At 43.2% G+C, this 12,643-nt stretch overlaps 1 protein-coding gene across 2 annotated transcripts in view; it reads left to right on the top strand.

The window, feature by feature from the left end:
- Ebf2 (EBF transcription factor 2) overlaps positions 1-12,010 on the top strand; it is a 199,103-nt gene extending 187,093 nt beyond the window's left edge. For both annotated transcript variants that reach the window (XM_021202912.1, XM_029541613.1), the window contains 2 exons: positions 6,709-6,876; positions 10,319-12,010. In XM_021202912.1, coding sequence (XP_021058571.1) covers positions 6,709-6,876; positions 10,319-10,350 — 200 coding nt within the window. In that variant the 3' untranslated portion in view covers positions 10,351-12,010. The remainder of the gene's footprint in view (positions 1-6,708; positions 6,877-10,318) is intronic.
- The last annotated feature ends 633 nt before the right edge of the window (positions 12,011-12,643 follow it).

The following is a 12,643-nucleotide window of genomic DNA, read 5'->3' on the forward strand; positions in this document are numbered from 1 at the left end:
CTTCTTCTTCTTCTTCTTCTTCTTCTTCTTCTTCTTCTTCTTCTTCTTCTTCTTCTTCTTCTTCTTCTTCTTCTTCTTCTTCTTCTTCTTCTTCTTTCGCCTGATGTGGCTGAACCATGCCATGGGGCAATCACTTGCCAGAGACATTAAAAAACCAATAGAGCCAAAGCTCACTTTCTCAGTGAAGTTTGCCTTGCATTACAGCCAACACAGACGATCAAAAGCCCTGAATCTTCTCTGCTTTTGCTGTCACACTCCTTCAAAAATGGCCGAACAGATGTTTTTTCAATCTTACATACGAACTTCACTTCCTGGCGGTAGCTGTGTGTGCCAAGTTCCAGCTCGGTGCAAGTTTTTATGCCTGGATTCTAAGCCCCTGACAATAGGGGGTTCTAATGAGATGCTGACAGACCCCTTGAGCGCCAGCAACTACGCTAGCTGGATGCAGATGCAAAGGGAGGTCTGGGAGTTCCAGCAGAGGCTGAGCTGGCCAATCAATCCTTGTAAGAAGAACAGTAATTTTTCTTCAACTCCCAGGTTCACATAGATTTCTGGGCCAGACGTGCTTGCCTTTGCTTGGCCTCTGTCCACAGATGGATGTCCAGAGACATTCTCAATTGGAAGTCTGTGTGATCAGCTTTCCCAAAACGGTGCGCTCCGCTGTCCCCAAACATGGTCTACTCAACAAGCCTGCAACACCCATGGGGACTATGTCTTCCAAGCAGAATAACCCCTGAGCCAACCCAAAGTTTGGGATAGAATCCATTCAGGCAACCATCCAACCTACTTTACTTACAGTCTTAGACCGTGCCCTAGGCTTCAGTATTTTTATATTTTCAGAAATAAATATTAAGTTTTCCATTATAAAACATTAAGTGACTGTTATAGAACATGCCAAACACAGAGAAATAGTTTTTAAAAGAGAGAAGACTCCTCCCTGCGAAACATAAGCACAATATTTTGATGTGTCTTATTTGCAATTTTTAATTTTTAAAATTTTCAAAATTTTTACTTTTATGTGCATTGGTGTTTTGCTTGCATGTATGTCGGTGTGAGGGGGTTGGTTCCCTAGAACTGGTTTGTAGACAGTTGTAAGCTGTAGGTACTGAGACTTGAACCTAGATCCTCTGGAAGAGCAGCCAGTGCTCTTAGGAGCCGAGCCATCTCTTCAACCCCTCAGGTGCATTTCTTAAGTAAAGAAAAAAACAAATTCTATGATAATAGAATTCTAACTCAAGACATTCTGAAAAGCATGTCTAGGCTCAAAAGAAAGATAGAAATGGCATGCCAAGTCTGTGCAAGTATAACCACTGTTTGGTTGGTCTGTTTGGCAGTCCTGGGGTCACACCCAGGGCCTTGTGCATGCTAGGCAATTGCTCTACCACTAAATGACGTACTAAGTCCAGCAACCATTAATTTTGAAATTACAGCCTTGTGGTCATGCTAGACACACTTTGAAAGCTATGGCTGGGTGTATGCAGAGCGGCACACGGAAGGTTAGCAGACAAATGGCCAATGCCGTAGATGTGCCTCAGGCTCTAAGAAGCACTTCAGTGGTGTAAACGTAAGTCCTGAGACTGGAGAAGAGGAACTAGGAGTAACATTTGCCTTAAAAAGTCAATTCCTGCAGCTGGGGACCCAGCTTAGCAGCTAATGTGCTTGTTAGGCAAGCATGAAGACCTGAGTTCAAATCCCTGGAGCCTAGTAAAAAGCTAGCTATGGTAGTGTGCCTATAACCCAGATGCTGGTGGGGTGAGGGTGGGCTCAGAGAGAGACAGGAGCATCGCTGGGGTGCTCCATACCCATTTAGCTCCAGTTTCAGTGAAAGACTTATCTCAAGGGATTGAGTTAGAAAGAGATAGAGCAGGACACATGATGTCAACATCTGGTTCCATGTGTGCAGACATGCATGTAACATCTGAACACACATGAACACTTACATCACACTGTCTTTCTGTCTCTCTCTGTCTCTCTCTCATACACACACACACACACACACACACACACACACACACACACAATCAATTATTGCCATCCTATTTTCCTCCAGGAATTTGATAATTTATTAATGTCTTAGTGTTTCTTTTGCTGTGATAAAACACTGTAGCCAAAGGCAACTTGGGGGAGAAGGTTATGATTTCAGTTCACAGCTTTCAGGACATACTCCATTTCTGAGGGAAGTCAGGCCAGGAATTCAAGGCAGGAACCTGGAGGCAGGAACTGAAGCAGAGACCATGGAGGAGTGATGCTTACTGGCTTGCTCTTCATGACTTACTTTATTATACAACCCAAGACATTGGCCCAGTGGCAGCATAGCTTACAATTAGCTGGCCCTCCCACATCAATCATTAATCAAGAAAATGACCCACAGGCTGGCCCATAGGCTGAACTGATGGGAGCGTTGTTTTGTTTTGTTTTGTTTTTCCCAACTGAAGTTCTCTCTTCTCAAATAATTCTAATTAGCATCAAACTGAAAAAACAAACAAACGACCTACCCAGAATAGTTAGTCTTTTGCTTCTTTGTCAGAAAGTAGCAGAGCTGTTTCTTTCCAGGCTATAAAGAGGACAGTGGACACTCAGGAAAGCTTTGGCCTTTTGCTAATGACCTGTTAGTTCTCACCATTAAAAAATATTTTTTTCCACTTTTTCAGTTTTAGTACATTTATTTTCTCCTATATCACAAGCAATTATTTTCATCATAGAAAGGCCTGAAAATATGAACAAGTGAAAGGGATACATTTGAAAATACTCAAAAGTTTGTCAGCCAGACATACCACAAATCAAATGTCTATCACATCCCTCTACACTTTGCTTTGTGTGTTTGTTATTTGAAGTAGAAGCCAGGTCGATGTATATCTTCTTGTGTAGTCTGCTTTGATCATCCAAAGGAGGGGTTTTCGGCATTGTTAAAGTCTGTTAGTTTAACTATTTTGTTCACACCCCATCGTATGTGCTTGGTACAGGTTACTGTACTGTGGGCCCTGTATTTCCCAACTTCTTATTGTTATGAAAAGTCCTTGAGTCTTTTCTCCTTTTTTGGCACATTTGTGATCATCCCTTTGAGATTAATTTCTAGAGATTAAATTAGTGGGTCAGATGATAAGAACATACTCTACTATGGATTGCCGAAATCCCTCTGGAGGGATTGAATCTCTTCCTCGGGAAAGAGCCAGCATGTGGTTCCCCGCCCCTCAGCCGCTTCTTAGCTTCCATCCATCTAATAAACGAAAAATAGCCCTTTGTTGCCATTGTCATTACTGTTTTATAATTCTCTACTTGGAATACCTCTGTCCCCCGGCCATTTTTGTTGGTATTCTCTGCCTATCTTTCTATTTTTTCCTTCTCCTACTTGACTGACAGAAGCGCATTAGCCATCAAGGGCATGAGCACAGAAAATGCGTGTTGCAAACAGTTTCTTGATTTGCCATTTGCTTCTTGTGCATACGTGAGTTACAGAAACTTTGTCCCTGCATGTCAGCTCTATCCTTCCCTCATCTGCTGTGACTTTGTGGTTCAAAGAATCGCACATGTCTCGTCACTTCTTGAGGTGCCCACTACCACTTTGCAGCTTTTTTGCAGGTAGCTCAGTATTCTACACAGATTTGCTTTCATGCTGAACACAGGAAGGACTCTAGGTTTTATGTATTTAATCCCCCCTGGTATGTGAACTAGCTTTATGCATCCGTTCCCAACAACATGGCACCCTTAGTGACCATCAGGTCTCATCCCTAACCATGACCATTTCTGGACCTTGTTTTCCCCCAACTTTTTGTCCACCTACTTGTTAGTATAGCATATTTCCCACATCCTTTAATATCTAACATCAGTGCTTGCCTCATCAGCAAAGCTTAGTTATGGTATGGTTATCGAGGTATAAAGTTAGAAATTCCATTGGCTGAAATGCACAGAAGTTTAAGATTTCTGCTTCAAATGTTTTAAGTTGTAATTTATGTTGGGTGCCATTTGTCATTTTCACAGAATGTTTGAGAAATGTCTTTACAAGGGCTTGCACATGTCAACTCTGCCACAACTCTTCTGTGTCACTTGATAAAGCATCTCTTGAGAAGCTGGTGTGGCTCAAGCCATACTGCACGTTGATATGTTGATACATGTGTTCATCTGTGTGTACATTTGTGTATGTGTGGTGCTACATGTGCTACATGTGTTTGTACATGTTTTATTGTGTATATATACATATATTTGAGTATACATGTGTTCATGTATATACATGTGCTATATGCATGTACATGTATATAAGTGTACATGTGATATATGTGTATACGTGTATGTGTTTGTGCATCTATGTATTGTATGTACATGTGTTTGTGTGTATGTGTGTACATATGTTATGTGTGCATATGTGTTTTGTGTGTTCATGTGTATTATATGTGTATATGTGTTTTATGTGTGTCCATGTATGCACATGTGTAAATATGCACACATATTTAAATGACCAAAATATACTATATGCACATATGAAATTCTCAAAGAGTTAATAATAATAATATCACATTTTTAAAAAGAACCTTCTCTATTACTATGCTTGAGTCAGGCTATTACAACAGCTGAAACTATGGTGTCATTTTGGTATCTACATTGAGATTTTAGTGGTGTAGAAGTTAGACCATAGTCAGGACCAGAGGCTCCTAACTCTTGGCCTTTCTTTGGCCTCTAAATCTGATATTAAGGGAAGGGAAAATATTTTTATATCATTGTTTTATGTTTTATTGATGCTAAATCAAAGGCTTTAGAAAATGATATTGGACTTGGAACCATAAACAAGGTCTACCTCCAGTGCTGAACCCTGCATCTTGTGTAGTACACTGAACTGGTCCAATTTCTTACACAGCTCCTTGCTCAAGCACGACATGAAGTTCTGCCTTCCTTTCCAAGGTTTTCTTCTATTTATATTTGAAAAACTACCTAAGGATGTGTGTTCTGTAGAAAAAGCTCTTCTTGCTGTCTTAGTCTTGTGATTCTGCTGTAATACTGTCATTCTGGGAGCTGGAGGGATAGATGTCTCCATGGTTAAGAGCTCTTAGGGCTCTGGTAGAGGACCCAAGTTCAGTTCCCAGCACCCATATGGAGTAGCTCACAACTACCTGTAGCTCCAGCTCCAGGAGATCCAATGCCCTCTTCTGGACTCCTTGGACACCTGTACTTGTGTGCACATGCCCACACACAGACACACACAATTAAAGATAATAAAAAAAATCATTAAGGAGAAAGACATCAATCATATTGTACATATTGCCTGTGATTGCTAGCAGTGCAATTGAGATGCAGAGGAAGAGCGAGTAGTGTCTACCTTGGGTACCAAAGCTTCTGACCTTCCAGTCACCTTGTACTTAGTTGCTGATGCTGTTTTCCCATCTCATCTGCTCCTTCTGAGCAAGCTTAGTAACAAATAATAAGATCTTCTCTCCTGATGTAACTCGATGGAGTGTGTGCCATGGAGGGGTGGGGCCCGTTACTGTTTAAACTGCCTTTATTTTTCTTGGAAATTACCACACTTCGCCTTTGGCTCCCCTTAAGTCATTTTTAATGTTAATATTGTTAATATTGGTGGTTTCTCTCTGAGCATTATGTCAGGGGAGACTGAATTTCAGCTTAATTTCCCAAGTGCACTGGAAGTCCAGAGAGGGAGGTCATCTTCTGAATATTAATAAACTCCCACACTGAGTGAAGAAGTGGTCCGCAGAGAGAGAGTAATCATGGCGACCTTAGCCCTGGATGGCAAGCCTCTAGGCATGGGATATGCCGGGGGCTCAGAGCCCCACATAGAGCTTCTTTCTAGGGTGAAAAGTTGCCCATGTGCATAGAGTTTTTTTTCTTGCTATTTCTATCACTAATGAAGATCTATCACATCCTACCCCAAACTTTGACTCCTGCCTCCCTGGACTCCAGTTGGAAAAGCATCCTGTCTTCTTACAGGACCTTCCTTTCCTCTGACGTTGCCACAGTGATTGTCGTATGTGTCTATTCCTCCTGGGCAGGGGAATAGTATTGTCACATTCAACATTTTTTTCTGCTTTCTCTGTTTTATTAGTACATAGTAATTGTATACATTTTTGGGGTTCAGATAGATGTGTTCTCTCGAGTCCTTTAATCATTCATATTCATCTCCCTTCCGCTTTCCTGTCACTTATATGGTTACATACATGTACATGCATGCGCATAATGGCTTTAAGTAGCTATAAAGGACTGTAAGGACTCAGAGACAACTGAGAAAGCATGCGCTATTGTGTCTCTGCATCTGACTTATCTTGCCTAACATGATGATCTCCTGATATCCCAATCAGTAAATAGGCTCACGGGACACATGATAATTCTCGAAAGATTAAACGAACAGGTGTGTCATACCCGTGAAAAGGTTTTCCACTGCCTTAGCTGTGAGGAAAATGCAAAATTGAACAATACGTTCTCACCCCAGTCAGAATGATGACCCCAAAGAAAATAATAGCAGATGCTGGCAAGGATGTGGGGGAGAGGGACTCTTATACATGGTTGGTGGGATTGTAAATTGACCACCCACAATAGAAATTGGTATGATGATCCCTCAAGTCTGCTCTTGTTTTTAATCACTGGAACCTGGACCACTACCTGGGAGCTAATAATTTTTCAAGCAAATTGAGGGCAATGTACATGTTAAGAAACGATGGCTTCCTAATGAGCTCCCTCCTAAAGAGTGCCCACCTCTGCTTGCAGTCATGTCTTCAAGCCCCACCGTGGGATCCTCCAGCACATCCTCCATCCTCCCGTTCTCCTCTTCAGTTTTTCCTGCTGTCAAACAGAAGAGTGCCTTTGCCCCTGTCATCAGGCCCCAAGGCTCCCCATCGCCTGCCTGTTCCAGCGGCAATGGGAACGGATTCAGAGGTAAGCCAAGAGACCACTTGGCAGCTGCATGTGATCCAGCTGCCCAGGGCTCTGCAAAGGCAGCGCAAGCATCCCTGCTTGACGCCATAGCTCTGAGCACTTGCCTGCAGAGCACCTATGGTTCACGGTGGGTCATGAATGGCAGATGTGCTGGCTTGGTGCTATACCTAGTGCTGGGTTAGTATGGGGATGAATGAGGACAAGCCAAGCATCTGCAGGGCATGGAGTTAAGGGTGGGAGAGGCACATGTTCAACCCAGGAACATCTGGGCAGCTCAGGATTGTGTTTTCCATAGCTAGGGCCATTCACCATTTCTGGAAGCCACCTGCCCACCCCTTCAAATGCTGCCTGTGGTTATTTCTTATCTAACTGGCTTCCCATGGGCAGTTCACGTTCATTCCCAAGGCACATGTGGAAGGATCCACCAGGAGCAAAAACTCCAGTTATGTGCGAGCCAAATTGATAGCAGGTGCCTGATCAAGGGGCGAGGTCGGGAAGGAAGAGGGAAGAGCCGTGCTGTTTCAAAGAACAAAAAAAAAAAAAATTAATATCACCCGTCAAACCCGCTTTTGAGCAACGTCCTAAAATGTAATATGACATGACGTAACCCAAATGTGACGAGTACATGAGAATCTAATCATCCCTCTGAGAACCGGAGGCAGCTGATGGCAAGAGAGCAAATTGGAAGCTGCTGAGCAGCACGGCTCACACATGACCCACAGTATTTTAGGCTGCTTCTCGGGGGCTTGACATGAAAACACTCACGACAGGCAGTGTTGGTCAGCAGAGCTTTGTGGGGACCTGGGATAGGCTGTGCCCTTCTGGGGAATACCAGATCTTGGTGGCTTGTTGAAAGCCTGTGTGTTGGGGTTTGGGGGTGGGGTAACCTGTGAGGATAGCAGAAAAAACTTGAAAGGCGTGTTCCGTTTCTGTGTCCCTTCACCAAGAGGGGACTGTGACATTTTGACAGAGATGAGAGAGAAACTGGCAAGTCCACTCCTGGAAATCCATCTTGAAGCAGCCACTTAGAATTCCAATCAGTAGGACCAGGCTGCTGGAGCTCCATGCCACCCAACACGTGGGTAGTTGGAAACATCTGTAGAGTAGACAAAACTTTTTTTTTTTTTTTTTAAATCCAGATGTCTAAGCCATAGAGAAACAACACAGCTTGTAACTAAGTGTCTCCATCCTCCCTGTCTCTCATCAAACACCCTGGGGCTCCCTCCTGTCACTCAGAGAGGGATTAGACCTTGGGGATCATGTTTACATCCTGGGCAATAAACACCGCAGGGGACATGGCTGCTGTGCCCTTCTCCTCACCAACCCCCTTGGTGACAGATGTCTCTGCTCTCTAAGTTACCTATCTTCATTCATCCACTTTCAGCTGGAAGGAGAATGGTGTGAGAACGTGGAGGCTCCAGCCTCATGGCCCACGGTGTAGACATCATGCCCTAAAACTTGTCCTGTATGTAAGACACCGCACTGAGTGCCCCACAGACACCTCCTCTTTCAGGTGCCCATTTAGCTGAATGGCTTTGTCTGAGGCCATGCAACAAGGGACCAATGACTTGAATTTAGACACTCAGACTCTAGAGTATACACTGACACACCACTCTCTCCAGGGACAGTGGTGGTGGACTTCCTCTCTGTGCCCATCCCTCACTCATATCTACTTTGCCACCAGGACAGAGGAAGGGTATCGCTTTTCTGTAAAAAGCTCAGAGTAAAAATAAACTGGACAATGCACAGTTAAGCACCTCTCAACCATGAAAGTCACCGATGAAAATGGTCTCCCAAGAATTTCCGTCTTTCTGTTTGTTGGCTATGGTTGTTCTGATGGCCAAGTCAAGGACATCATCCGGCAAAGTTCCAACCCATCTAATGCTAGGTGGGCCAGGAAAAGGGGCATGGATTAAATGTGTTGTTTTGAGCATCTTTGACCTTCTGTGTACAACTTGGTAAAACCGTGGTAAAACCTGGAAAGAGGAAGGGCTGAAGAGCACTGAGTGTAACAGGGTAGGAATGAGTCAGTGTTCTGCCACCTAAACACTATCGTGACAGTGTTTTCTGTCCCACTCTCTGCTTTACTTCTCTGGCGTTTATAGTTGATGAATATAGATTGTCAAGGTGATCTTCTATGCTGTGTGTCTGATTCATTTTCTAGCTCCCTTCAGAAACACACACATACATACACACACACACACACACACACACACACACACACACGAGCTTCCTCGACTCCTGGATAATTACAGCAGTTGTTATATCTCCAAGTCATCAGGGAGTGTCCAGAATTGAACTGCCTTTATTGAAAACTTACATCGATTCAATATATAGTAATACAGGCAAAAATAATTAAGGCTTTGCTAGCTGTGTAAGACCTTAATCCAGATCTCACAAACATTCAATAAAGGCTGTATGGGCAGGGAAACAGACAGCTGACAATTTTGCCCGAGAGAACTAGCTGAGATAGAGAAAGGGAGCGAGGGGAGGGGAGGGGAGCGAAAGAAAAAGGCAAGAGAAAGAGACAGGCTTAGGGAGAGCATGGATGGTCAGAATATTGGCCATTTGCTTAGAGGCATCTTGGTAAGCGTCACTTAGAAAGACGCTTGTGTAAGATGCGTTATTCCTCTCCATGCAAATGTAGATAGACAAGAGAAATCCAGGAATCAAATTGTAGAGAAGTTTGGATACAGAGGACTCTGGTAATCTCCTAAGTAAAATTCTCCAGGCTCATTACAGCAGCGACAAGGACAGACACTGCTATGTGATTCCACCCACTTTGTTCATGCCCACATAGAGGGAAAACACTGGGCTTCATTCTACCCAGAGAAGTGCCATCCACATCCTCTAGACTAGACAGAGAAGGCATAGGGGCTAATGGGGGCTAGGCTGACTCCCAAATTCTTAACTAAGTGAACACTTTTCCAGGAGACCAGCATTTCTAGCTCCATGTACCATCAGTGAATACCAGACAAAGACGAACTCCTTTAAAAAAAAAAAAGAAAGAAAGAAAGGAGCACCACTCCAGTTGAGGGTGCAGTGTTCATGCAGACCCTTAGGGTGGAGAGAAAAGCTGGTTTGTGATAACCGATGCCTAGGAACTCAGCAGCTTCAGCATCTGGGTTTTCCTACAGGGTCCACCTAGTGATGCGGGATGTGTCTACCACAATTTGATTTCCATGTTTACTTCCGTCGGTCCAAGATGACCCATCAACCTACAGAAATCGTAAAGCACCTGCCAAACAGGGATGATATAGGTTGCTAGCACCAAAGTTTCCATTAACCCTGTCCTGGAGAAAACGCACTCGCGTATGAACACCTCGCCATCTCCCTGGGTTATATTAGGGTCTATCACCCCCACTCCTGCCTCCCCTCTCTGTGATCAGTTTCCCTCCAAAAAGTCTTGATGTTTCAATCCTGCGTTGTTCTTTTCTTGCAGCCATGACAGGACTTGTTGTTCCCCCGATGTAAAGTGGAGGAAGAACTGCTTTCTCATAGCACAAAACTACTTATTCCAATGGACCAATTATGAAGGAAGCACTCTGAGCTTGTTGGGGAGAGTTGTGCCCCCAAGCAGCCATTTTGGACAGATTTGGGAAGGCAGAGAGCCGCCATCTTGGTCTCGAGTTCCTCATGAAGCATTGACAGTCACTACACAAACTGACCCTTTTGAAGACAAGAACAGAGAAATGTCATTGACATGGTCAGTGCTAAGAGCAGAAACACAATTCTTTGTTATGAACATTACAAAAACCACCTTCCTATGTTTGTAAAATATTTAAGAAAAAACATTGGCAAACATTCATGCTTAATATTTTGGATACTATTTGTTTTTCTTTGTAGGAAAAAAAAAGTTAAAAGTTTCTATTTTCTATGAATCCTTTCAGATACCAATTTAGTTTATGCAGAAAAAAATTGAACAAAACAGGGTACCAGCATGGAAGACTTTCTTAAAATGAAACCTGAATTGAATGAGGAAATGTTGTATGTGTGTTTGCTTATACTTTAAGCTCTTTAAAAAAAAAAAAGGGAAAAAAATTTAAAATGTTTTACAGTTATTTAAATAAATAAACGTGTAACTTATTGTAAGTAGAGGTAGAAATTAAGACCTTTTTTTAAGAAGAGAAGAATTTCTCTTCCTGATGTAAAATGAAATTGACACACGTAGTGACCAGTTTTAAAGGTGTGTTGTTATTACAGTTGCTTATTAGATTCTTATCCTACATCCCATACCCCCCTCTTTTTCCATCACTTTATCAACCCATGCACAAGAACATGTAACTTGTGCAGATTCCCACATTATCCACCACAGAAACCAGACTCATATAAACGCCAGCACACCAACACTTCAATCCACCACTCCATTCCCAGATCTGCTTTCTAGTCCACAGATCCCTCGTGGTGTCCACTCTTGGTGAAGTGTTTTTAAAAAATACATTCTTCCCTGAACAATGCAGGGAGTCCCCATGCTACCCTCTCAGCTTCGAACATCCTCGGGCAAGAAGTATCTCACCTCTAAGGAGGGTCAAAGCCACATGGCTACTTTGACTAAGGACTCTTCAGAATTTTTCTCCAACAGAGCCCTCCAACAGAGTCCTTCCTCTTTGGGTACCCGATTCAGGCATGGAGGCAGGAAGCTCCATAGGACTTTGGAGAAAGAACTTGAAGAGCTTGGTTGTGTTTCTTGGACTCTTAAGACTCGGTCTTTGACTGTTTCCTTTCTATGCAGAGTTTTCCTTTTATGTTAGTAAACTCCCTTGGAAAAGCATGTATGTCACCTGACACTGTTTCTGAGATGAGTGGGGTGGGGTGAAGAGGCATGAACTCCAACCCCCCCTAAGTGGCTCTCCTACTGGGAGATGCGTGGCAGCTGTGCTCCAAGCAGCGCAGTTACCCAGCCTGCCCCTGGGAGCCATGTGCTACCTATCTAGTCCTTAGCAGGGAAAACCTTGCAGTAGTTGCTAACAATGGTAGACTCTTGAAAATGTGTGTGGTCCTGGAGATGCATCTAGACTTGCTTGGCTTGCCAAGAGGATGTCATGATTTTCCAGGTGTCTTCTCTTTGATTCCACTGATTTAGCTTGGGGTTCTTGGTTAGGCTTCTAGCATTGGAAATTGATGCATCTTTCACAGGAAAAAAACAAACAAAACATCATTAGTACTTCTGAGCCAATTTTAGATGACCCTCTCATTGCCCGACTGGCACGTGCCCTCACCCAACCCTCAACTGGACTATTTGCCTTCAGTTTGCTAGAATTACCCAATATGACATTTTTTTTTTCTATGCACATGAGAATCCACAATTTTAGAAACCTGGCATGCTTATACCACTGCTGACAGTCCTTCACAAGCAGGGCTCACAACGCCAAATGATACGGAAATGCATGAGAAAAGCTTCCCTGGCTAACAACCTGGTACAGGGAAAGAACATGTGGAATACGAACATTACCATCCCACAATGGAGGCAGAATACAATTAAGCATGTTTAGATCTGGCTTTGAGCCAGTCCAACCTAAGAACTCTTTCTTTCTTTCTTTCTTTCTCTCTCTCTCTCTCTCTCTTTTTTTTTTAAAGTAGCATAGCTTTTAGAACCTGTGAATCTTTCTCTTGCATGAGGATTAGTGCAGTACTGTCTCCAGAATGATCGTAGAATCTGTCAGTAGCGCTACACCGAAGACTGTGTGTAACTAAATACCGGACATCTTTGACCATTCACTAGAACATCGGCAGCCACAGATCTATTTAATTGTACAAACGTGTGTAA

Source organism: Mus pahari, chromosome 8, assembly GCF_900095145.1.
Source record: "Mus pahari chromosome 8, PAHARI_EIJ_v1.1, whole genome shotgun sequence".
NCBI classification, from domain to species: Eukaryota; Metazoa; Chordata; class Mammalia; order Rodentia; family Muridae; genus Mus; species Mus pahari.